Below are 27,371 nucleotides of genomic sequence, written 5' to 3'. Positions count from 1 at the left end.
CCTCATGGGAGGATATTTTCCCATTTGTATCTTCAGATAGAGAGGGGGAGAGAGAGAGATAAATATCGACATGAGAGAGATACATTGACTGGTTGCCTCCCACATGACCCCAACCAGGGCTGGGGATGAACCGCAACCAAGGTAGGTGACCTTGACCAGAATCGAACCTGTGACTCTTTGGTCTGCAGGTCTATGCTCTAACTGCTGAGCCAAACTAGCCAGGGTGAAACCTCTTTCTAAAGAAAAGCAAAACATAGGCATGAGCTAAATGGGGCCTGAGCTAAAGGGGATATTATGGTTTATGTTCAAGAAATCCAAGGGCTCATGGACATTTTTTAATAACTAACATTTTAAGTTCTAAGTGTTATTGACTCTTACTATGTGAAATTATATTGCCCGTCTTGTTCAGTTGAGAAAAAATTATGAAAAGGACTCACTCACTCACTTACTTTTAATAAATTGAGGTCCATTTTAGCCGTAGATAATTCTGGCTAAATTTTATGGCATATTCCACCAATGAGATAGAAATGGGAATGAGAACGAGAACAAATGAGAAAGCAAATGTGGGCATTGCAAAGGGGAAACAACAATGCGCAAAACTAGACAACAAACATTGAAGTGAGAATTAAGCATGTCTAAACTTTCTCAAACATGAACTTATTTAAACTTGGAGAGAGAAAATAGAATACATAAGCTGCTTTAAAAGTATGCCTATTCAAACCTGGAAAGCATTTTCTTTAAAAGTGCATGCAACTAGGGAAAGTAAAAGGAATTTTATAAATGATTGCCACATCTGAATTATGGAACAAATCTTTATAACTAATATTATTTTAAGCCAGTATCGGGATTTTACTTATATATTTTTTTTTACTTTTATTTTAAATTAAACATTGAAACACTATGGTAATGGAAATTTTCAGAAAACTGGAACTGAGCTGATGTTGAAAACAGCTGTTAGCACAACTGATCCACGATACCTAATGACTTCAAATGTGTGTTTCTGCCAATTCAGCATGAAACTGTTTTTGTTTCTTTTCTGGATTCTGGAATTGCTCCTTTATGATATAACCTCCTAGTCATCCAAATATGCTGTGAAAATTATGGACTATTATTGTTCATCATGAAAGCCAAGTAGAGTTGGAAGACTTTAGCTATCAAGCTTGTGCTTATTATTATTATTTTTTTTTCTTTACAGTAAAAATATCCAGGTATAGGAATTCTGCTAAGGCTCCCTTTAGCAATCTGATCTTGTCATTCTTTTATCCTTCTGGCCATCTCAATGTGATCAAACTAAAATATTAAAATTTGTACATATACTTGCATATATATTTAACTACTTTTAAGAGTTTGAGGAAAACTCTATAATAAAGTTAGACTTCGAGATTAAGTCAGAATATGTTTTGTTGTTTGTGCTAATGGTGATGATGATGAAACAGCTACTTCATGAACTAACACTAGTCTATTTATTTAATGAATTTCCTTTCGAACTCAGCAACTATATTTCATAAGTAGAGTGCTTTGATAGTTGAATTCCTAGAAATGCCACATTGGGGCAGAACTCTAGTTTAACTAGCTTTGTGTTCTTTGAGAATGCAATAAATGAAAATTGGAGAAAAAAATAGTATTACCATTATTCCTGCAATACCAGCTATTAAGGTGAGGATGAGGAGCTATATATATTAAAATCTATAATTTCTGAATAGATCTAAAATATACCTTCATATATTTCTATTCTGAATTACTTCTCTAAGTCATGATATTTACATGTTTATTAACTGGGTATCTTTTTTCTTAAAATTGAGTCTTTACTACTGCAAGGATATGTATCCTGATTTTAGGGTTTTGTAGTTCAGTGTAGTTACTGTATATCTAAAGATTTTCTAAGTTTTAGTTTATGTAGGGGAAGACACTGTGATTTGAAAGAGAAGGTCATTTTTCTGGAAAGAGGGCCAGATATCTAGCTCTAAAGGTTTAATGGTGTTTAAAGCAATTTTAACAACCTCATAAAGAACATTCTAGTACCACTGATCACACTGAAAGATATAGATACATTTTAATAACTCAATAGGGTCCAATTGAACTTGAAAGCCCATTCTAAAATTGTAGTAAAAAGGGGTAAAAACATCTAGGTAAGCCTTATCAAAAAGCTGTGAATAGTTTTTACAAAGTGATCATCTGTATTCCTACCCACTAACTAAAGTCATTAAAATGCTTTAACATATATGTAATAATTTTTTCTTTGTAGAAATCACTTAATTCTGATGAGTCAGTGTGCCCTGGACAAGTCTTCCTATTTATTTTTAGAGCTTCATTCATGTTATCTTTGTCATCTTTGGCAACGTCCTTGGTCTTTGGACAGCTCCAGTGCTCTTGGATGGACAAAGCCTTCCTCTGGGGGCCAAGTTCTATTCACACGCTCACACGTGAAAAAGTTGGCTTAGATTTAGCTCTTATTTCTTGTACATTGTAAAATAAATAAAACAATCAGTTGACCCTGTGGTTTTTCAATGTCCAGAATTTTCAGAGAATGGAATTAAATTTCGGAATTCCCTGGTGTCCCTGAGTTTTTCTTTCCAAAGCTGAGTTTTTTTTTTTGTTTTCAGATTTATCTTCTTCAGTGAAAAATTGATATGTCAAGTAACCATACTCAGCTGAGAATAGGAACTAAAGACTGAAAGTTACTTTGAAAGTCAAGCTTTACAAAAATAAGGAAAAATCATATATGATTACTTTACTTCTGAAGGCTAAATGTTTAAGTCATACATTTGCCTTAATTGAACTTTATTAAAAGTTTGGAAGGAACAATTAACTCCTTTGTGTAAAATACATTTATAAAATTTAAACCTATTTGAAAATTATTAACCTATTTCAAATCTGAATCTGTATTCAAATCCCTGCCCTGCTACTTACTAGCTTTGTGGCTTTGGGCATGTTACTTAACCTCTCTGTGTCTCAGTGTCCTCATCTGGAAGGAAAAATACAATATCCCATTGCATTTTTGTATGAATTAAATGCAGATTGACACATAGTAACCATTCAATAAATGCTAATTACTGTTATTATCATCTATTTCCCTCAGTGCCATCAGTATATATGCGTGTGTTCAGATGGAAGGGTACCCTACCTAATTAGAGAATAAGATTACATACTGTTGTGCATTTCATATGTAAACTATGAATTAACTCATTTGAAACCATGGAGAAATGCTTGCTTCAAATTTTAATTGACTCTAGATTTATACAAAGGGTCTTTTTTCCTTTTCTAGGATCTTACTGTTAAGTACATAAGTAACGGTGATAAACCTATTAAATCTCAGAAGAGGAAGAATTTAGAGTTAGTCCACCTGCTCGTTGTTTACTCTGAGGTGGCGACCTGAAAGATCATTAGTGAAATTAGAAGTTGTTTTCCTACGACACTGTACATCTGATATAATTTTTTCCCTTTGTGTGAAAGGTTCGCTGGGGTGATAAAGGATCTACTGAGGAAGGTGCAAGGCTAGAGAAAGCCAAAAATGCCGTGGTGACTATTCCCGAAGAAACAGAGGAACCCGTCAGGCCCAGGCCACCTCGACCCAAACCCATCCACCAGCCTCCTCAGACGAAGTGGTACACACCAATTAAGGTGATTGTCCAAGTTTTGTGTAATTTGACTGAAATTTCCCAGAGAAAGTAACTCTTTTTGTCCTCCCCACCCAACTGTCTGAAGGGGGATGGGGACATGCTGTCTGCATTATACCACGGGATGCTTGCTCAGCAACAAGGGCCTCCTCTTCTTAGTACTTATTAGTGTAATTTATGAAATCAATAAGAGCAGAGAATAAAGCTGTACCTTCTTCATTTTAACTCATTTATTCAGCCAACAGAGGCTGCGTGTGTTTTGTAGGAACTGACCAATCATGTTCCTTCTAGGGCCGGCTCGATGCGCTCTGGGCTTTGCTGCGGCGGCAGTACGACCGGGTTTCCTTGATGCGACCTCAGGAAGGAGACGAGGTTAGAATGTGGGGATGTGTTGGGAAAGAGCTGACGGCTTGGGTCCGTTTAATGAAAGTAGTGAAATAATAATAAAAAAGAATTGAAAGTCCCATTACACTTGAGGAAAGAATTATCATCTCATGCAAATTCCTATTACATAGGGTGCTTATTCAATTATTATCTATTGTTGGAATACATCTTGAAGATGCAGTTTGACACAAGTCCCTTTTCAAATAATACATTAAAAATCACGGTCTATTGTTCACATGCTTTAATAAGCACACTCGTTGCTTCAGCCTTTGACTTGGACGACATCACCTTCTGAGCTTTACCTAGTGAGTGGACAGACTAGGGATAGGAATAGAAGTCTTTCTCCAGCATATACTAACAATGAGGCCTGGAGAACAGGCCTCAGAACCTCCACTTCTTTCAGTATAACTTTGTTACTTTCCTACCTCCAACAGTTGATGGAATCTAATTTCTTGAATATATGAAAGTGCCCTTAAAAGTATTATAGAAATATTTACATTTACACATATGTATTAAATAGCTATAAATATACACGTGTGTGTGTGTGTGTGTGTGTGTGCATTTTTTCTACTGAGGAATCCTTTTTGAAGCTTTTTGTTTTTGGAAATTTGTGTAGAATTACCCCAATTTTATAATTTGTTTGAAATATTAGCCTTATTTCCTGTTATGCCAATGTAAGAAAAATTAGTTAAAACCTTTTGATGTGAAACAATGACAAGTTTGGCTTAGAAACACCCCAGTGATGGTGATAATAACAGGATCTCTTCATTATGTGTCAGCATTGGGTTCATTCAGGTCCTACAGGCTGTTTTTTTTTTTTTTTTTTTTAAGGAGGAAATAATTGATGAGATGCATATTTATTTTACAGTGCCAAGCTGTTATATTTAGTGTTATATGAATCTATGTTGGTTTTTAAATTATGAAAACATCTAAATCTTAAAATTTTACTTCTATGAATTGAGGGTAGTATTAAAACCATCTGAGTTAGGAAATTCAACTTGAGAAAATATTCCTGGAATATTCCCAGCAGATCACTTACCCTTTGCTAGGACCACAGGTAGACAGAACCAGGTGGTTCATGAAGCAGCCTCTTTCATTGCCAGACTATTGTGGTTAACAGAATGTACCCATATTTAGTGAACTCTGTGCCCTTGTTAAATGCTTGCATCACTTGGAGTTCTGCTTCTGCAACAACATATCACCACTCCACTTACCCTTCTATATACTAGACTTTTACTTTATGCTTTAAAGTAGTTTTCATGACATCTTAATTTTATACCATCTTAGTTTTCTCTCCTTCATGTTAGACATTAGTTCATTTGTTCAATAATTTTCACCTTTTTAAGTGTTGTGAATTGCTAACACTGAAGATGTATTGGCCAGTAAAAACAGACAATGGTTCCAGCACTCTTGCCAATACTTTATATATTCTTTTAACTCTCATAATTCACATTTATTTTTTTGGTCTTTCAACATTCCTACTACTATTGATTTAATTTAATAATTTTTGTATTATAAATATGTACAAATAATGGCATCAGGTAATACTAAGGGTGGGGTGGGGTGGAGAGTGATACAAACTATAGCCTTCGTCCTTAAGAAACCTGAAATTTGTTTGGGAAACAAGACATATATAAAAATAATGTTTTTTCCAGAATGTGATCTGGGCCATAGTGTAGGTAGGTATCAAGTGCTCTTGAGTGCATTCAGCAAGAGAGATTAACTGTTTTTGGATGAATTTGGGAATGCTTCTTCAAAAACATAGGCCTTATATCTTTGAAAATAGGTAGGATTTCCTCAGGTGGAGTTACATAGAATGAGCATTTCCACTGATGAAGCATCATGAGCAAAGTCTCTGAGGCGGCCAAGAATACAGTGATTTGTGGATTACTAGGTAGTCTGGAGGTTGGGGGTTAAAACCAGAATAGGTTGGGAACAGAACAGATCTTTGAATTTGGGTAAGTTGATACATTTGGATTTTAAAATGATTCATTACTCTTGTTCATTCAACAATATTTATATAGTGCCTAATATGTACCAAGAACCTTGTTAAGACACCAAATAAATGTAGCATTCTTCTTAAATTATAGTGCTGGAATATGCCACATATTGTCCAAAAGGTGAAATTAGTGTTTATTTTTCCATGGTGAAAGACTAATGCTTCCATTATTTTACTAAGATTTCATTTGGTTTTTAGTAATTGGGCACACTTTCATTTAATATAGTCCTAAAGTCTTCTATTCTAACTCTTAAGGTCAAATTGTTTCAAAATTCAGAAATTTTCAGATATTAGGAATCTGATATAGTCCATATATCATATTTATGTGAAAGCACCTCCTGATAATTATTCATTTTGCTTCAAAAATATTAATTGTTAAAAGTAGATACATATAGACTATAATTAGTCTCAATTCACTTCAGGTCAGGTTTTGCTTTTAAATAAATTTTGATGACAAACATTGCATAAAATTTTGTTTTCGAAGGTTTTGTATTTCAAAGTTTACATAAAATATAGTCAATCTTTATTGTGTGCGCTATTTATTATTTTTTGTTTTTACTTAAATGTAGGACTTTAAGCTTAATAAACATCAGTTGTTGGTTCAATGAATGAATTTGCTATTCTGTCAAATATATATTATGATTCAATGTGTGCTTGACACAGTCTGACTGAATCTTTCTTCACAATACCTATTTTTTTGTTGTTAACCCTCACCCAAGGATCTTTTCCCATTGATTTTTAGATAGAGTGGAAGAGAGGGAGGGGGAAAGAGAGAGAAAAAAAAACAAAACATCAATGGTAGAGAGACACATCAATTGGTTGCCGCCCATACATACCCTGACCAGGCTGGGAATTGAACCTGCAACCCAGGTATGTGCCCTTGACCAGGAATCAAAACCACAACCATTTGATTCTTGGGCTGATGCTCTAACCACTGAGCCAAATTGGCCCGGTCTTCATAATACCTATTTTTGATAGTTTTACTCTCCAACATTTTCTCACCTGCACATTTTTGTCACTTATTTTAAGCCACTGTTAAAACCTCAGTGTGGCGCAATGAGAGCTTTTCCCACAGGCTGACACTCCACAGTTAACTGGCGTTGGTATGGTAAAGTTAGGAACCACCCAACAGTACAATCTCAGATTACCATTTTATTCTCAAGGCTATTTAATACATTTTGTTAAATTATTTGATGAATTTAAGGTATAATGTATATTTATGTTTTCCCCCATCCAACCAACCAATGATGGAAAATTATTTGATCATGGAAATCAGGTAAGCTTGACATGAGTAGCTCTTTTGGTTCTGTTCTTGCTAGTGATCTTTTAGAGTATTCATTATTTTTTTAGGCTGAGGTTTGATACAAAGTCTATAGTTATCAGCATATAACCTTTTCCCTTTAGACTACTTGAGAAGTCTTTCCCCTACCACTTGCTTTGTTTATTTCCCATTTCCCATTTTTTATCTTTCACAAAGATTGTTAAGAATATCCGTTTCTCTCAACTCCACATTATCAACCAGGTCCTCTTTATTTTACAGGGTTAATTCCAGTGTAAACTTCCCATTCCATATACATTCATAACTATAACCTGTATTTTTTCAGAGATTAAATGTTAGAATTAGCAAGAATCATTTCACTACTTAGCAGGACTAGTGTTCTGTATCCTCATAATTGAGGAAAACTGAAGAGTTCCAATATTTTTTGTATGTTTACATTATCTTTCAGAAAGCCATCATATTGCTTTGGTTACATGGTCTCTAGAATGCTTTCCCTTCCTTCCTTTCTTCCTTCCTTTCTCCCTTCCTTTCTCCCTTCCTTTCTCCCTTCCTTCCTTCCTTCCTTCCTTCCACCCATCCATTCATTCATCCATCCATCCATCCATCCATCCATCCTTTTTCTTCTTTGTCTCTTAAACACATTGATCTCCACTATACTTTCACTTTCAGATTTGCTAACTTCTTACACTAATTAATGCATTTCTTATGTGCTATGCTAATTTTGTTTTTAGTTTCATTTGAATGACTGAAGACTTTCAGTTGCTCTATTATTATCCTCATGAGCACAGTCATTATTGACAAGGCCTACCATGCAACTCTTTGATATTTGTGCCAAAAAGAATCTGCACTGCCCTGGGCTGGTTTGGCTCAGCGAATAGAGCGTCAGCCTGTGGACCAGAGAGACCTGGATTTGGTCTCTAGGGGCATGTGCCTCGGTTGCAGTTTGTCCCCTGTCCCAATTGGAGTTGTGTGGGTGGTGACCACTCAATGTTTCTCTCTCTCTCTCCCCCTCCCCTTTTCCCTCTGGCTCTATCTGAAGATAAATGCAAAAATGTCCTTATGTGAGGATTGAAAAAAAAAAATCTGCACCAATCAGACACTTAAATCATAGTAAATGTTTTGGTGGATTCTATTTAAAAGTCTTTACAATAACTGAAATACATCAAATATTATTATCCAAAACAGTAATATTTATAATTATTTGTTTAAGTAAAATCACAATTGCATGTTGCAGTGACATAATCCATACTGAGACTCCAACATCTCACACATTTTGTTTTATTTTATAAAACAGGAACATACAATATTTCTTAACTTCCAGTACTTTCTGCTTTAGAGTATTTTTTTCATTTGAGAAAACTAAAGTAATTTACCCAGTATGAAAGTGAGGCTTCAGAGGTAGAGAATCAGGGAGGAGAACACATTGGGCATGGCTAACTGTGGTGTATGGTAAATATGGGACAATCTGCTTTGATAGTGCTTTATCTGGGCATGAGGAGACCATGGCTACCATTACCTCCTATTTATTGTGTCTAGTTAGTTAAGCCCTCAAAAATTAAACTGCTTGAACTCCATGGTTTTCATCAAATTTGCTCCTATATTTGTCTTTGCTTCTATAGAATTACATGGGGTAGAGAAATTTTTTTAATTTAGGAGACTAGGATGTCCAAGTGGCAGTATCTTCTTCTTCTCCGGCTCTTGGTGATGGATTTTCTAGGTAGCCAGGGCATAATCATTGAATGAGAAAATCAGTCTTGGAATTGTTTGATTGCGCGTTAGATAATTACACTTACCTGTTATAGAAAGGATAAATTCTTGTCTTCAGCTGTATTCCCCTAAAACTAATCAGTACCTGATAAACTAAGTTAAACGCTGAACTCAGGCTACTCATGAAGGTTTCACACATGTGTGTATGTTCATACACATGAGATGTTCATGGTCCCTTGAAACTTTATCAATTTTATATCACAAATCCATTTTCCCATTAGATATTAGGAAATCTGTAAATAGTATTGTGTCGGCTTAGATTAGATACATTGATTTCCCCCTTAAAAGGTTTACCTCTGTATATCAGATAATTCATTGGAATAAACATTGTTAACTATTCAAGGCCAATTCTTTTTCAAAGAAAGTTTATCAACATACAAATTGGTGAATAAGTTTTAAAAATCATTTTGTTGGTTTCCTTTTCCTCATAAAGGCTGGTGTATGTTTACTGATGATCATGCCTCTTATGAATTATTTGCATAATGGTGTAGGAGGTGTGTTTGAATGTGTATGTGTAAATATAAAGCGATTTGTATGTTGAAGGGATTATTTAGACTTTGGGAAAATATTCTAGTTGGAATTGAACGCAGTTTGTTTTAGATTGTACAGAAACAAACGAGAATGTTTTTATTTCCGATTTTTTAAAGGAAGCAGCAGTCACTCGTGTCCTTAAAAAGATAAAAAAGAACAAACTTTATGCTGTTTGAGAGACAATAAAGCACAATTGTTTTCAGTCTGTGGCTGATGGCTCCAAAATAACAGACCCTCTGCGTAATCAGCTGCACGTTTCCTACCTTGGAAAACAATCTTGTCATTTATTTATAAATTGTTTACTGCAGATCCTGCCTCTGGAGAGTTCAGTTTAATAAACAAATCAGCGAATTTAGGACTAAACCCAGAGTCACGCACATTTATTCTGCAAGTCAAATACTCTCCTTTCATGGCTCAGAGGCCGCGCCGGGCTCATTTGCAGAATTCACTGCAGAATTGAAGTCCTTGATCAAGTAATTGAAGTTAAAGCATAAAGTATCAAAGCGGCGCGAGAAATCTCTCCGTCCCTCGCTCCCGCTACGTCTCCGCGCCGCCAGCTCCCGCGGAGACGCGGCGTCCGCGGGCTGCGCACACGCCAGGCGCGGGCTTTGATTGTGGCTGCAACTCCTCCGAGTCATGAATGTTTCAGCGCCCGCGCGCGGGGTTAGGGCCGCGCGTCCAGGTGTAAGCTAGCAGGTTGTCGCCGACATCTGCTTGCAGCGGCGGCAGCGGCCTCCCCAGCCGGCAGCGGGCGGCCGGGTTGTCAGCGGAGGTAGCTGAGAGCGGCAGAGCCGTTTTGGTCTCACTCGCTGCCTGGAGGCCCGAAACACCAAAGGTAGGAGTAGGGGTGGACACAGCTGCGCTCCCAAACTTGCCTTAGGCACAAATAAAGAGATCTAATGCAGTTTGACTCCGTTGCGGTGGGGAGACAGGGACAGAAAGCCACTTCAGAGACAACTTAACGCTGCAACATCTGCCGCCAAGTTTCCGGGGAGTGACGGGGGACAGCAGGTACCAATCTAAGTCTCAACATAAACAACCTCCATAAAGCCATGCGCTCTTTTGAAGGGCCTCCATCAAACATGCTGGAGTCCGCAGCAGGAGTTTGTTTGGTTTTCAAAGCAGTGTTTTGTTTTTGCAATAACAAGGTAATTTATAAATGATTCATTACCATGCGTTCTCCTATTTTTATTTGAAGAGGGAGAGTTAGAGAAGCAAAAAGGCAAAGAAAGAAGAAAGCACAGCACTAGTTTTGGAGTTGTTCCATAAACCCATTAAATCTCCACGGAGCTTCTTGGCTGTAATCGAGGTTATATTAACCTTCAGACCGCAATCCCTCATTCACCAGTGAGCAGACATTTATATAGTGCACTGGAAGACTCCTAGTAATAGTAACAACCGTGGTGTACACGCCTGTTTGTTTTTAGACTTATAGGACAGGGCTTCTTACAACCTGGAGGCGAAATGTAATTCGATTTTATTTTTCTGGTGGGGTATACTCTTTTAGTAAAATGAAGTTCAGAAAATTGCATTGACCTTAATTTTTTTCCTAGTTATAAAGACTTCATGCCTATAATTGGATATTAAAAATAAGATTTTTAAGTCAAAAGGAAGAACTACATGTTAAAGGTAGCCTTTTTTTTTTTTTTTTTCCAGCGAGTTTCCCCCTCTACCATCTAGGTTCTTTAGGCCAATTATGATGTTGCCTCATTGGGAAAGAGTACCACTAGACTGTTCTATCCTTTATGTTACCACTAGTATCTTTCATTCTTATTATTTCTTGTCTTTATATTTCATGGCATCTTTAAGATACCCTATATGTCCTGTTTAAATAAGTAGAAGTAATTATTAGTTTAGGTTTATATATATTTGAAAGATATGTTTTTACTAAAATAACCCATATCATGAATATGCCATTAGTATTACAATCCCACTGACTGATATATGTGTGTGCACATCTGTATATGTATGTTTGTATAATATGATTAATATAAATACATGTATGTATTTCTATAGAATTCATTTTTTTCTCAGTGTGTATGTCATCAATTAATGTCTGTTTCAATGGAAAATAACAAATTTATTAAATAGAGTGCTTTTTGATACCACTTCTTAGCTTAAATAAATCTATCTTTTAATTTTGTACTTAAGCTGGCAAAAGTGTTGATTCAGTTTGATTTCCTAATGTGAAATACAAAGTATGCAAAATTTAATTATTTAAATTACCAAGAAATTTATTTTAAAAAATGTAAGTAGAACTTGGATACTGAATTGACTTTCTACCACCCTCTGTCCAGACGTAGTTTGTATTTAGTCTCATCATATATATTTTATGTACTAACTTATAAGTTTAAGTAGAGATATTTCTTGGTTGAAATTGATCATCAACCTTTTGATAAACAAGAAACAATATTATATTATACTATATATTATATATTATATAGTATATACTCTATATAGTATGCTATATGTACATACTACATTACTGTAAATATCCTCTTCTCAAATTAATGCACTGATTTTAGAAATAACTTATTTCATCATCAGTGAACTTTGGCACACTAAAAGAATACTTTCAAAATATCAAAAGTTAATATTGGTTTTCCAGGGATAAATACATTTCCTAGGCTCAATATATAGCCTTGATGTAGAGCACCTTGAAGTCATCAATTAAACCAGCGGTTCTCAACCTGTGGGTCGCGACCCCTTTGGGGGTCGAATGACCCTTTCACAGGGGTTCCTAAGACATAACAGTAGCAAAATTACAGTTATGAAGTAGCAACAAAAATAATTTTATGGTTGGGGGTCACCACAACATGAGGAACTGTATTAAAGGGTCGCGGCATTAGGAAGGTTGAGAACCACTGAATTAAGCCATCCAATTAGGAGCAGAATTGTCAGCATAGATATAATTTTTAACCTTTTTCTTTCTGTTTTTTTTTTTTTCTGTATTTTATGTAGAGTCTATATAATTTTAATTAGAGAGTATTAAATTCATATGTATTTAAATAAATCACTTTACAATATTTATTAATTTATAAAAATCTGTATTATTCCACTTATGTCAAATATTCAGTTTTCAATTTAGAGTTCAAAGGACTTAGTCCAAGTTTGTGGTATTATTCTGTAGATAGTTTATTATTTTAACAGAGTACTTTATGATGGTGCCTTTCTGTCTACCAGACCCCCACTCATAAGTTCAGTTTAAGGAAAACATCATACCTCAGTTAAAGAAATTGGCCTAAGTAGAAAGCTTTTATTGCTCCCTTATTCTTTTTTTTTTTTTTTTGGTCCCCCTATTCTTAAAAATGAATTTATATGAATACATTATACAAATATATACTTTTAAGGAAAAATAAATACCTTTTTTGGTTAAGTATCTTTAACTTCCTTTTTATTTCTAAATAAAACACTAGGACTTTTATAATATATATTTATAATCTCTAAGTAAATTTAAAAAAAAATTACTTCACATGAGCTTATATTTTCCACTATTTCTCAAATCACAATCTGTAACATTTGATAAATTTGAAACTCATGTATCTTTGAGGTATAAAATAAAAATGATTTTCTTTTAAAATTTGCAAGAAATTATGTTTAAGAATACCAGTGGACTTGTTTACCATTTTATCTGTCTTTGGATTAAAAAGGAACTCTTTTTTTTATTTCAAAGGATTATAAGAAATTTCTTTTTTATCTCCATATGCTTTTTAAAGAAGTTGTGGTAATTATTACAAACCCCCATTTAAAAATTACTTTATTTTCTGATGTACCTCATATCTCTCTCCCTAGAGAATTCTTTTCAAATGGAACATGTGGGGGAAAAAGATGGTTCCAATTTCCTAAACTTTAGATTCCCATAATGCTTTTTGGCAAGCAGATTAGTGTACTAAAAATAATATATATATATACACACACACACATATATACTTATATATACATATATATTAATAATCTTGTCCAATACTAAGCACAAATTTTGTTTCAATCAAAATTAGAGATTTCTAATAGTTTTTAAAAAATCAAGCACTATTTCTTACTTACAATAAATGTTTGTACTAGCACCATTTTCTGACACTAATGATTTATTTATTTATTTTTTTATCCTCACCCTAGGACATTTTTTCCATATTTGGTTCAGATAGAGTGGGAGGGAGAGAGAGAGAGAGAAACATCGATGTGAAAGGGACACATTGAATGGTTGCCACCCACACAACCAACCAGGGCTGGGGACAAACTGCAACCAAGGTACGTGCCGTTAGTGGGAACCGAACCCGGGTTGCTCTGGACCGCAGGCCAACGCTCTAACTGCTGAGCCAAACTGGCCAGGGTGCTAATGATTTCTTAATGAAAAGTCTGTTATGAATTCAGTGTATTTCACTCAATTAGCATTAAGAACGCTAACAAGAACTGCGTGCACACATACACACAGGATTATATGGGTTTCCGATAACACACATCATATCATATCATATTCATATATCATAGTATATCTTAATTGCCTAACAGAGTAAGAAAATTTGATTTGTAAAACATGTTTCAATAAACATTTAAATAGCACATTTATATACATGGCATAAAGATAAAAATTCTAGGGTAATGAGCATTTACTCTCTGGTTATTGTTCTCTGACTCTTATTTATTCCCCTTTTCCTACCTCCTAACATCAGTTGATTCCTATGATTTAACCCTTGATCTTATGTTTTCTCATTCTACTCTTCTGGAGAGTACATAGGCTTTCACCATTTCACTATCATCATTAGGTACATCATTTTTCTGGCAGTCTGTCATCCCTCCTGAATTCTACTTGCATGTCTCTGAAAGCGTATATGAATTTTCCTCCTAGATGTTCTATTTTGAAAACATCATCTTTGTTTACCTGGACCTACCATGTTCCCTATGTATGGCCTCCAAATTTTAACTTTTCTCTCTTCTTCTCTCTACCCTTCACCTGATTTATCTAAGCTAGGGCCTAGCAGACCTTGTGGTTCCCACAACTCAGAGTGGAGTCCAGACTTTAAGTTAATACTTCTGGGAATGATGCCCTATGCCAACAAGTCACAGTTTTTCCCTATAATGTTCACAAGATACTGATTCAATGAAAATAATTATGTTTATTAATGACCTCTGAGTTTTATTATAATTGGTGAAAAATAAAAATGAGCTATTGATGAATATATGCATTAGATTCTACTGATTCTTAAGAAAGACATCATTTTGACTTTGTAGAATTTAAACATTTTTGTTATCAGGACTTGTAATTTTGCCTCATGATTCTACCCTGAAACTAAGCTACTTGAGAAAATTAAGACATCAGAGCAATTCTGAAGTTAACAAATTTGAATTACTTCTTATAAAGATATGGTTGAGGATTCTGCTATAAAAGTGTTATTTATATAGAGTGAAGATTTGTTATTTTTGGATAATGATTAATTTTTAATGTATAATTAAATCTAGTAAACATTTTCAGAATTATAAAAGCATGATACATTCATTTTCCCTTAGGTTGAATTCTGAGTAGATGAAGGCTTATAATTTTTATTAATTCCCTTTATCAGGATACATTTATTTTGTTGCTTGCTGTTGCATTCTTCTCATTTTTTTTCTAAAGCAGATTTAACCTTTGTTTTATATTCAATCAAAGAAGCGTTTTCAGTGATTGAAATTCTTGTGAGATCTGTATTAATCCCAGTGAAATCATACATTATAATGTCAATGTCTTGCATAATCATCTTCCGTGCAGGTCTCTGTGTGGGTTATACTAGCTCTGAGTGTCTCATTAGTCCAGTTTATCGAAACACTGTCTCTTCTCAACAAACAGTGAGAAGAAGGCTGAGGATTACATTTAGTTCCTACTCTCCAGAAGAGGTATGATGGCTTTATCTGTCCTCTAAATCCAGATTTATGAACTAGTCCTATGCTCATAACTAGATTAGTTCCTTTTTCATTAACTACTTAAAGTAGGGCAGCTGTCTGAGCTGTTGGTTGTAAAGTTGCTAATGTCGACTTCATTAATCTCTGATACAAAAGGCAGCAGATAACAGGATCAACGTTTCAGGACCTCGGGTTTTTCAGCCTGAAATGAGCATGGAAGGGTCGAGGAAGTGGGGCATTGACGAGATGGGAGGAAGTGCTACATTGGGGAAAAGAGGATGACTTCTGTCATTAATCTTAATTAATTGCCAAGAGTTTAAAATCTGAATTATTAATACTGAAGTTAAGCCCTTAATATACTGTTCATGCTTTGGCATCAGATGCTCTTTTATGAGATAAGAGGTTTAGGAGGGAGAGGGTGTGTGTGTGTGTGAGTGTGTGTGTGTGTGTGTTACATAAATATTTTCATTTACATCTTTCAAAGAATTCCCTGGGTTAATATTCAGGCCTTCACCTTTTAACAGTTTCTGTGGAGCAGTTAGAAATTATAGACAAGTAACAATAAATTCAAATAAAATCCCTGCATATAGCAACAGCAGTAAATCTGAGTAATATTACTTTCATGTTTACCAGCATACAAACTACTTCACCAAAGCGGAAATGTCAGATTATAGAGTGAAATAGAAGGAGGGAGAATCAGGAGTTAGAAAAGACAAATGAAAGGAAGAACAAAGAAAAAGAAACAAAGAATGAGGAAGAGAGATTATTCTCCTGAAAAATACGTAGGTGATAGGAGAGTGAAGTTTTATTTAAATAAGCTACAGATTATGTGTGTGGAAGGTTGCATACTTCACTGCTGCAACACTAATCATTTGAAATAAACAAACTGAACCTTGTAATGAGTAAGCAGTCTTTTCTTAAAATCTCTTTTTTCCCCTCTGGTTGTTCCATGCATGTTTGTTAGGTTAAACTCCCTTCACTATTGAATCTGTTATTATTCTGAGATACTTTTCAATGTGAAATTGCAACTAACTGTATTAACTATAAGCATTTTGGCTATGGAAAAATGTCTTGTGATTTTTCAAGGGGAAATCTTTAAAAAGAATGAAAACATACAATACACTAAATTAACTTAGATTTTACTGACTTTCAAATTTAGTTTTATATGTATATGTTACTTCTGATAACTGTAACGTGAATTTCAGTAGCAAGTTAGAGTCGGTGGCTTGAATATTATTGTCTTCAAATTTAAAATTGCAAATGTGGCTTTGTGATATATATGTCTTCTTTACAGCAAGTTTTTCTTCCTTTTATGATCAGATTTAAATGTAAATTAAAAAAAACTTGAAAGAGTATTCATTTATTTATTTATCTACCTCTTTATTTTTACCATAGTAACTAATTATTGGAAAAACTAAAAAAACTACAAGTTTTTTATTGGAAAAACTAAAAAACCTACAGCTAGTGTGGCTCAGTGGTTGAGTATCAACCCATGCACCAAGAGGTCACCAGTTCGATTCCCAGTCAGGGTACATGCCCAGGTTAGGGGTTCAATCCCCAATATGGGGCATGCAGGAGGCAGTCAGTCGATGTTCTTTTTCATCGATGTTTCTATCTTTCTCCCTGTCTTCTCCTCTCTCTAAAATCAAAAATAAAATGGAAAAAAAAAACAAAAAAACTATAGGTGTCAAGAGTTTAGATTTTAATTTATAGGCAGTGGAGACCCAGTAAAGTTTTGGAGCTGGGCAGTAACGTGATCAAATTAGAATTAGACGCTTGGAATGTTTGCAAATAAATCTGTGACTAGAGTGGAGATGATATGTGGTTTTCTGTGTAGCTGAACCCTGCATCAGTGTTTTTATCTTTGTATGCAGTCTTTCATCATGAGTCACACAAAAAATCACATAAAATTATGATATAGCAGGTCTGGTGGATTATCACGTTGTCAAGTAGTTTCTTGGATAAAATAACACCTTTTTGGCCCAGTAGAAATCTCATCCTTTTAAAATTAAAAAAAAAAATTTAAGAACACCAATTTAAGTTCATTAGCTAAAAAAAAAAAAGTCAGAGATTTATGGCTTCAAATATTTCTTTTTTATTTGTCAGGAGTCTTCTTTTTGCTTTTTGGAGGTACTTAGGTAGATAACTGAAGCTCAGGCTTACTATACAGATACATGGGAATGCGTGTGCATGTGTGTGCGTGCATGTATATAGGGGGGGCTGTTTATGTATCTAATGGGGGGAACAGAGCATTGTACCTGTTAAAGGCACAGTTTCAGGAAAGGGAATAATTTCTTTTATAGGAAAGATTTAGAACTCAAATTCAGATAACAGTTATTGAGTACCTACTATTCTTAGGTATGTTCAACTCTTAACAGTGTTATGAGTTAGATGTGGTGTTACTCCCATTTTACAGATGAAGAATATGAGACCCAGAGATGTTTTGTAAATTTTCCAAGGTTACATTACTAAGAAGTAACAAAGCCTGGATTCAAACCCAGGTTTTCTGATTGCCAGTTCAGTGAGTGCCCCATTATGCCATATTGTCTTTTTTGCAGTGTGACACTTTATTCTTCTCCCCATTCGGTCAATAACTGATTGTATTAAGGCTATTATAGAGGTAGAGAAGCACTTTTAAAATTTCAGTTTTGAATCTGATTCTTCCATGATGAAATGATCAATTTTGTATCTTTGTCTATATCGATAAACTGATAAATCAATTCAGCAGGTATTCAAATGCATGCATATTACTCTATTCTATATAACATTTAATGTATATCTGATATTAATTTAATGATATATATTTAATTCTTCATGCATATATAAATGAAAGACAATATTTAAATGGCAGTAAGTTCCACAGAAAATTTATTTGCATCATAAAAGACCTTAGAAGTTGTGGAATCCAACCCCTTTCTATACTGCAGACTTTTCCTCTTTAATTCTGTGCCCCAGAAGGAAGAGCATGTTCGAAGGAGTAAGAGGGTTGAAATAATTTGTAAATTTAAGGAATTACAGGTAGTTTTTTAGGCTGGAGCAACAGACTGGTAGTTGGGGAGGTAAGTAATGGGAAGAAGGCAGAATTACAGATATTCCTAAAGTCCTTGGTGGCATTTTGGCAAGATCACTAAATTTGGAGTCATACAACTTGAGCTCTCTATACTGTCATTGATCTTGAAACCGAGCACACATTTCCTCATCTCTTTGGTTCTCAGTTTTCTTGTTTGTATACAGAAAAATAATTGATCATAAAGATTCTTTTGAATTTTAGCAATCTTGTCATATTATCTAATTCCAACCAGGCCACGTCTATGAAGATGGATCTTTTTCTGTTGGGTTCCCTAGGATAACCACAGGACCTTGTGCTTTGCTCTCAGACAGAGGCTTTAATAATCTTTGATGAGTGGAAGAATTTTTATAGAAAAAAAGTTGTGTTTGTTGTTTACAAGTTTGTTTAAAGTCATACTTTTTTAGTAATTAGACATTTCATAAGGCCACTAATAATAAATACATACAAACATTTTACAAGTTACTATAAGAATTAAAGAGTGGTATTTATTTTTTATAATACTCTGTAATGTGTTTGAATATTATAACAATACAAAATATCCATAATAGACATTTGGCTGCAAATATCTTGAATAAAATTGAATATATTGCATATGGAAGAAAATAAGGAGGATACAGATTTAAGAGAGCAGTATATTTAAATTTTATACCAGTTTTGTCCTTATAAGACTTGTCTATTTCTTGCTGTTTTTCTTTCAAAAAAATATATTAAAGTGTGATATTAGATCATTTTCATTGTCATTTTGATGGGTTGCAACTTGCTGCCTAGGGTCAGAACTGCAAAATAATTTAAACACAAACTTTTTCAAAATTGAATACTAGTATAAGTGGTGAAGTACTAATATGTTTCCATCATTAAGTGTATATAGTTATGTGGAACTGTTCTTCCATTGGGTCACTCTGAAATTGATTTTCCAAGTTGGGCTAACAATAGTAGACATATGCTAAATGAAACCCACTTTGTAAATTAGCTAAATGCACTACTTTCATTGTTTTCTGTTGGTTTTTCCCCCTAGATGACAATTAGCACTCGTGGTGACCTCTAGACTTTGAAGGCTTTTAACATACACTTTAAGGTCAATGACTTGATCATTGAATAATTCTATTACATTAGAATTATCTTAGTCTAGAGATAAAAGTATATTTTATATATTGTTTATAAATAGAAAAATTCTGAGTTAGTATTATTTAATCACAAATTCTTAAACCATTAATATTTCAAATGCACGTAAGAAATATTTTATTATAAATACTGTGTGGGTGGATATAACAACCTGTTATTGGGAAATACAAGGATCTAGCAACACATGGATACCCAGAAACTTTAACTTTATTTCTAAAAAAGGAAAAAATAAAAACTCAAGGAAGACCCCAATGTAGCATATACCTTGGATAATTCATAGTGATGTTGGGACAGTGTCAGGATCCAAAACGGTAACAACCAGAATAGAAAGTCAAAACTTGAGGAATATACTGAAATAGAAAGTTTAGAATATAGTTCTATGGAAATCAGCATACATTACCATCATTTTTAATATTACCATAAGTGATGAAAAACCAACATAATCTATAGAACAGCAGCTATGTGCCAGACACTGTGCTAGTATCTTACACGTTACTCTAATTCTCAAAACAACTCATGGCAAAGTGCTTTTATCCCCATTATATGGATAAGGAAACTAAGGCTCAGAAAGGGTAGGTAAGTTGACAGGGTACTGCAGGTAGGTAGTGAGTGAATGTATTAACTTTGTTTGAGTTTTAAATGGTTCATTGGAAATTTTAGCCACTTAAATTCTGCTGTATGTTTCAAAGTTAATTGGACAATTATACAGAAAATATAGCACAGTTTAGAATTCACAGTGTTAGTTGTAATTTATAGACCCATGAGTATAAACAATGAAATTAATAGAAAAAGTCAATAAAGAAATGCGAATTACTAGTAAACTATTTAAATAACATAAGAATCACTAGTGGCTATTTATTTATAAAAGATTTTAATATTAAATTTTTTTTTCTTTATTGATTTTTAGAGAGGAAGGGATAAGAAGAGAGAGATAGAAGCATTGATGAGAGAGAACATCAATTGGCTGCCTCCTACATGCCCCCCACTGGGGATCGAGGCCACTACCTGGGTATATACCCTGACTGGGAATCAAACTGGCAACCTGTCAGTGCATGGGTTGATGCTCAACCACTGAGCTACACTGACTGGGCACTGGTGACTATTTAAATATAAAATATCCAAAACATAAATGTTAAGTATTTTAATCATTCACATTATTGTAAATATCAAGGTTAGAAAATTATTTGTGAATTTATTTTTGGACAACAACAGATATTTTGCAGAGACCAGGGGCTAGGGACAGTTATAAGACATGTATTTTACATAAACAGAAAATAAAATATAGTTAGTGGTAGAAAATAAATCCACAGGTTACTTAAGATTAATATTAACTTTTTAAAAATCAATTGTTCTAATGTATAAAATCAAACTAGAAAGAGGAGTTCCATCTGGAGAAGCTAAGATTATGACACAATTCCAGATTCTATTTTCCAAGTGTGCTTTATATCAAAACTCATATTCACTGTAGAAAAGCCATAAATTTTAGTTTAGGATACTGTTGGCACAGTCATATAATTTATTGTTTATAATTCCTCTTAAAATCTGGCTTACAGAATATTTCACCACAATTTTAGACTTCAGTTACATTTATGTTGAATTTGCTGCTTATTTCCTCGATTATTCTCTCTGGCTTGAGCTTCCATTTTGATCTATGGAGCAACTGATTCCACTTGTCAAATTTATCCCCTTGATCGAGCTACAAATAGTGCGCCCAGAATAATCCTAAAAAGTGGGTTTTAAAGTGTCTTTTCAGGTACATTAGTGAAACTGAGGCCAACAGGCTGTCAGCCATTACTTCTAAGACAAATCCCTAGCACGTGAGTAGTGGGAACTGAACGCTGAGCCTCTGAAGGACTCTTCCATCTGCCTGCCGTCAGCGTTACGGCCTGCAGTGTATGTGCTCCTTCCGTTTCTAACATTTCACGTGGAGTCTTCTCATGATAAAGCTGTGTTCGATCCTGTTATTTTGATAGGGCATGCTGACATTATCATTATTATTTTACTGAGAAAATACCTTCTTACCAAATTGTAAGAAATAATGTCTCCTTTATTCACAGGGTATCATTCTCTGTGTTCCCTCTCATATCAAAATGTAATATCAAAATGAATAGTAAACAGAAAAAAAACCAGATAGACTCCTAGATATAGAGAATAAACTGATGGTTCGGGGATGGGCGAAAAAGATAAAGGGTTTAAGAATTATACACTTCAGTTATACAGGATGTAATGTACGGCATAGGCATAGTCGATAGTATTGAGATAACTTTGTATGGGGGCAGAGGTTATTATACTTGTCATGGTGATAACTTCGTAAAGTATATCAATGTTGAATCACTATGTTGTATAGTGTATGTCAACTCTAATTAAAATTGAGAAAATAATTTTAAAAAAACAAAATTAATAGCAATGATAAGATAATTTATGTAACTGAAGGCATAAGAATAATGCCCATATAAACTATATATATATTTAATATTTTAAAACTTAAGCTGTAATATTTATAGTAAACAGTTTTTCTAATCATTTAAAAATACTGCTTTGATCCTGAAGTCATTTTGGGAATAAAAAACAAGGAAAACACTGGAATAATTTACGCTATTAATGATATAATAATATATGGTATATGTATAATATACATTTTATACTATACATATTGCAGGTGAATAAATTTTAGAATTAAAATTATTAATGCTATAAATTTTCTTTTTGATGTGTTGGAAAACATGAACATTTAAACACATTTTTGACTTTTGCCTTTTCTAAATTTTTGGTTAAAATATTTTTCAGTAAAATTGGAGGAAAATGAACTATAATCTTGCTAATAGACTCTTAGTTAAGAGAAACAAACTTTTTTTGTTGTTGTTAATCCTCACCCAAAGACACTTTTCCAGTGATTTTTAGACAAAGTGGAAGGGTGGGAGGGAGGGAGAGAGAAAGAGAAACATCAACATGAGAGAAACACATCGATTGGTTGCCTCCCACATGACCAGGAATTGGACCTGCAACCCAGGTATGTGCCCTTGACTAGGAATCAAAACCATGACCCTTCAAGTCTTCAGACCAATGCTCTAACCACTGAGCAAAACCAGCCAGGGCAAGAGAAACAAACTTTAAAAAAAATTTAATGGTGCCTAGAAAGACCTACCTGCTAGGAAATTATAACCTTTAGGGGTTATATATAATACCTCAAAAATTCATTCAAAGCAGAGCAAGCAAAATTCAATTAAAAACAAAAACATAGCCTGGCCCATGTGGCTCAGGGGAATGAGCATCGTCCCATGGACTGAGAGGTCCTGGTTCAATTCCCAGTCGAATGGAAGCCTGGTTCGATGCCTGGGTTGTGATCTATCAGTGAGTAAATTCTTGGGGCATTGAGGACACCAAGATTTTATGTGTGTTTCTATATACAATAATAATTATTTATATATTTTAACTGGGTGTATTGACCCTCACCTTCTCAGGAAGACTTCCACAGAGATAAGGATTATGGCAGTATGGTCACCCACCGGGGATGGTGACAGCTGCTACAGCTGAACCCAACCCTTTCGTCATTAGTGACCTGCATTTGACACTTATCCCAGCCATCCTTGTTTAATGTACTATGTATTGCATTAGAATAATTACTACCTGTCATCCTCTATTTAACAGACTGCTCTTTGTCATCCCAGACACATAAATGACATGTGATAATGTACCAAACCCATGCTAGTTCCTGTGTCCTGAGTCCTTCTTTTTTTCTCACAATGTTCAAGTACATTTTATATCCAAATTGAAGCAATTTTAGTGTGTCACTGATACTAAAAAGATTTGTCTCCTTAGTTTTTAGATAATAGCTGGACATTTATTAAGGGATAATATTTTCTAAACATAAAGAGTGGCCAATGGATTTAGTCTTTATTCATCCTGCTAAATATACTGGCAAGTTAAAGTAGAAATCAGAGAAAGGAGTGGTAGTGCTGACTCAAGGAGAGAATGATGACCAATCAAAATGGTATAAATTATGTGTGGAGGGTATTATTATATCTATATTAAAAACTTTATTTTAATTTAAAGATCTGAGTGACTCCCAAGGACATTCTCCTCTTCTTTCTTTCATTTAGTTTCAGAGAAAGAAGCATAGAGGATTCATTGCATTATTGAAATGGAACCTCCACCATGACTTTAAGTCATCATAATGTTGTTGCATGTCTGTTGAATGGGTTTAGAAATAACTGTCCCAGAGAGTGAAGATTTTAACTTTTTTATAGACTTGTATTATCTTTGTTTTGCTTAAGGCCCTACTCATAGGCATCTTTTATGATTTATTTTACTTAGGAAAGTTAATCTAAAATGTGCTACTGAATTTCTGTGTATCTTGTTTCATTTTGAGGGGGAGATAAAGTTTTCTGTTCTATATTTTTATTTTATAACTCATCTTTGTTGTTGAATGTATTACAGATGTCCCCCCTTTTCTTCCCATTGTCCCCCTCTTCCCCAATCCTGCCCCCCTCCTGCCTTCCCCACACTATTGTTAGTATCCATTGGTTATGTATATATGCATAGAAGTTCTTTGGTTAATATCATCCTGCTCTCCCTCCCCCTTTCCCTTTCTTTGAGGTTAATCAGTCTAACAACCAATTTATACTTCCTTTTTTTTTATATCCTCACCCGAGGACATTTTTGCATTTATCTTCAGATAGTTTAGGAGGGAAAGAGGGAAGAAGAGAGAGAGAGAGAAACATTGATGTGAGAGAGACACATTGAGTAGTTACCACCCACATAACCCCAACTGGGGCCAGAGACAAACTGCAACTGGACAAACTGCAACTGAGGTATGTGCCCTTAGTGGGAACCAAACCTGGAACTCTCCAGTCAGTGGACTGATGCTCTAACTGCTGAGCCAAACCGGTCAGGGCCCAATTTGTACTTCTTAATTCCTTCATCTTTTTCATCTAGGCCCCCCCACCCATCTGGCAAGCAAAAAAAGTTCTCTGTATCTATGAATCTGTTTCTGTTCTGTTTGCTCATTTTGTTTGTAGATTCAGTTGTTAATAGATTTGTATTAATTGCCATTATACTGTTCAAATTTTTGTTCTTCTCCTTCAAGAAGATCCTTCAACATTTCATATAATACTGGTTTGGTGGTGATGAACTCCTTGAGCTTTTTCTTGTCTGGGAAACTCTTCATATGTCCATCGATTCTAAATGATAGCTTTGCAGGATAGAGTAATCTTGGTTGTAGGTCATTGCTTTTCATCACCTTGAATATCTCTTGCCACTCCTTTCTGGCCTGCAAAGTTTCTTTTGAGAAATCAGCTGACAATCCCATGGGAGCTCCTTTGTAAGTAACAAACTTCTTTTCTCTTGCTGCTTTTAAGATTCTCTCTTTGTCTTTAACCTTTGGCATTTTGATGATGATGTGTCTCGGTGTGGACCTCTTTGGGTTCATCTTGTTTGGGTCTCTGTGCTTCCTGGACTTGTATGTCTGTTTTCTTCACCAAGTTAGGGAAGTTTTCTGTCATAATTTTTAAAAATAGGTTTTTAATTTCTTGCTCTCTCTCTTCTTCTGGCACCCTTATGATATGAGTGTTGGCATGCTTAGAGTTGTCCCAGAAGCTCCTGACACTGTCCTCATTTTTTTTTTTTTTTTTCTTTTTGCTGTTCTGATTGGGTGTGTTTTGCTTCCTAATATTCCAAATCAATGGTTTGCTTCTTGGCTTTACCTACTCTACTATTGATTCCCTGTAAATTATTCATTATTTCAGTTAGTGCATCCTTCATTTCTGACTGGTCCTTTTTTATGTTATTGATGTTCTCACTAAGTTTCTTGAAGGTCTCTTTAAATTCCTTGAAGGTCTCACTAAGTTCCTTGAGCAACCTTATAACCAGTGTTTTGAACTCTGCATCTGATTGATTGCTTATCTCCATTCTGTTTAGTTCTTTTTCTGGAGTTTTGTTCTTTTCTTTCATTTGGGACATGTTTCTTTGTTTCCTCATTTTGCCTACTTCCCTGTTATTGTTTCTATGTATTATGTATCCTAGGGTGTATGTATCCCAGGGTTCGTAGGGTGGCCTATTGTTGAAGGAGTCCTGTAGGATCCATTGGCACAGCCTCCCTGATCACCCCAGCTGGGCCCTTGAGGTGCACCCCTAGTGTTGGACTGCACACCCTTCTGTTGTAATTGAGTCTTGATTGCTGTTGGCATGTCAATGGGAGGGATTTACTCAGGCCGATCAGCTGTAAGGACTGGCTGTGCCCACTGACCACTGGCCTCTGACTACCTTGGAGGATCAGCTGTGTAGGGGTTCACCACACAGAGCAAGACTTACTTCATCAGGGCTCTGGTACACACTGAGTCCACTCACTGAGTGTATCACTTGTGGAAGTAGTTGGGTGGTGGTATTTCGATGTAGTCTGAAGCTGTCCACTGGGTATGCTAGCTCTGGGGCAAGGTCAGCCACTGCCTGTGTTCTTTCTGGGGCCACCCAGCATAAGCTACAAAGTGATCTGCAGACGGCTGCTTCTTGTGCTGGGCTTGGAGGTGCCCAGGAAACACCATGTTGTGAACCAAGGCTGGCTGCTTCTAGTGCAAGGCCTGCGGCCACTCAACAAGAGGTATGGGGCTTGCTGAGACCAGACACTGCTTGTTTAAGAGATTTTAGGAAATTCTGACGCAGGATTCAAGACAGGCCAATCCTATGGTAAAGCCATTGGAAGCAACTTGGGTGGGCCAGAAAGTTAGGTGGGACAGAGCCTCAGGAAATCACCAGGGTGGGGCAAACAGTGTGAGCCAGGTTGTTGGAGTCCCAGATATGGTGCCCATCTGCCGCCCTGGGGAAGGGCTCACCAAAGGAACAAAGGCCTCCACCAGCATGTCTGTCTGAGAGAAAGCTGCCTCTCCAGCCCTGGTCCCAGGGCCAAACAGCTCAGTTCTTCCCTGTATGTCTCTGGCACCCCTCAAGCTGCCTCCCCTTCCAGCTTAGACGGGGCAAGTCTGAGTACATCTGTGCACAGGCCCTTTAAGAGGAGCTGCCTGGGGCTCCTGCAGCCTCAGCCTCCCTCAGCCTCAGTTCCCGCTGGTTTTTCCAGCTAGAAGTTATGGGGACTTCTCTTCCTGGCACTGGAACCCTGAGCTGGGTGCCTGGTGTGGGAAAGGGACTCCTCACTCCTCAGGGATGAACTTCCCAGTCGAGGTATTCTCTTGATTTTTATCCACCACATGTGGGTGTGGGACCCGCCTGTCCACACCTCCGTCTTTCCTACCAGTCTACGTGTGGTGGCTGCTTTAATTTTGTAGTTGTGGGACTTCCATTCAGCTCGATTTCAGGTGGTTTTGAATGATGGTGGTGGTGTAGTTTAGTTGTAATTTTGGTGTGGTTGTGGGAGGAGGCGATACTGCGTTTACCTACTCACCATCTTGACCAGAAGTCAATTTCTGTGTGTCCTAATTTGACACTTTAAGAAAACAAAATAAGTCATGCCTGAAATTTGTAATAACACATGCCTGGTGTTCATTATGTGATTTATACCAACTTTATTATCAGAAATCCAGGTTCAAATATCAGCTTTTTTATTTATCAGCTGATTGGCCATCAGTAAGCTATATAACTTCTCTGAACATTTTTTTCTTAAGCAAAATTTTTCAACTGAGGCTTTTATCTGAATCACATAGTAAAGAAAATAATATAAGGAACTATTTTTTTTATTTTCCCAAGTATGCTACACAAACAGCATAGGCTTGTGTGAGA

At 35.5% G+C, this 27,371-nt stretch overlaps 1 protein-coding gene across 2 annotated transcripts in view; it reads left to right on the top strand.

Annotated features, from left to right (window-relative positions):
- Positions 1–27,371, top strand: part of ANTXR2 (ANTXR cell adhesion molecule 2) — a 163,130-nt gene that overhangs the window by 95,243 nt on the left and 40,516 nt on the right. The window contains exons 15-16 of one of the 2 annotated variants that reach the window (XM_036249137.1): positions 3,454–3,621; positions 3,909–3,989. In XM_036249137.1, the coding sequence (XP_036105030.1) occupies positions 3,454–3,621; positions 3,909–3,989 (249 nt within the window). Of the gene's footprint in view, positions 1–3,453; positions 3,622–3,908; positions 6,275–27,371 lie in introns of those variants that run through there. The other variant, XM_036248490.1, reaches the window with a different exon arrangement.

The sequence above is a fragment of the Molossus molossus genome, unplaced genomic scaffold (genome assembly GCF_014108415.1).
Source record: "Molossus molossus isolate mMolMol1 unplaced genomic scaffold, mMolMol1.p scaffold_m16_p_1, whole genome shotgun sequence".
NCBI classification, from domain to species: Eukaryota; Metazoa; Chordata; class Mammalia; order Chiroptera; family Molossidae; genus Molossus; species Molossus molossus.
This window is presented reverse-complemented; position numbering and strand designations above follow the sequence as displayed.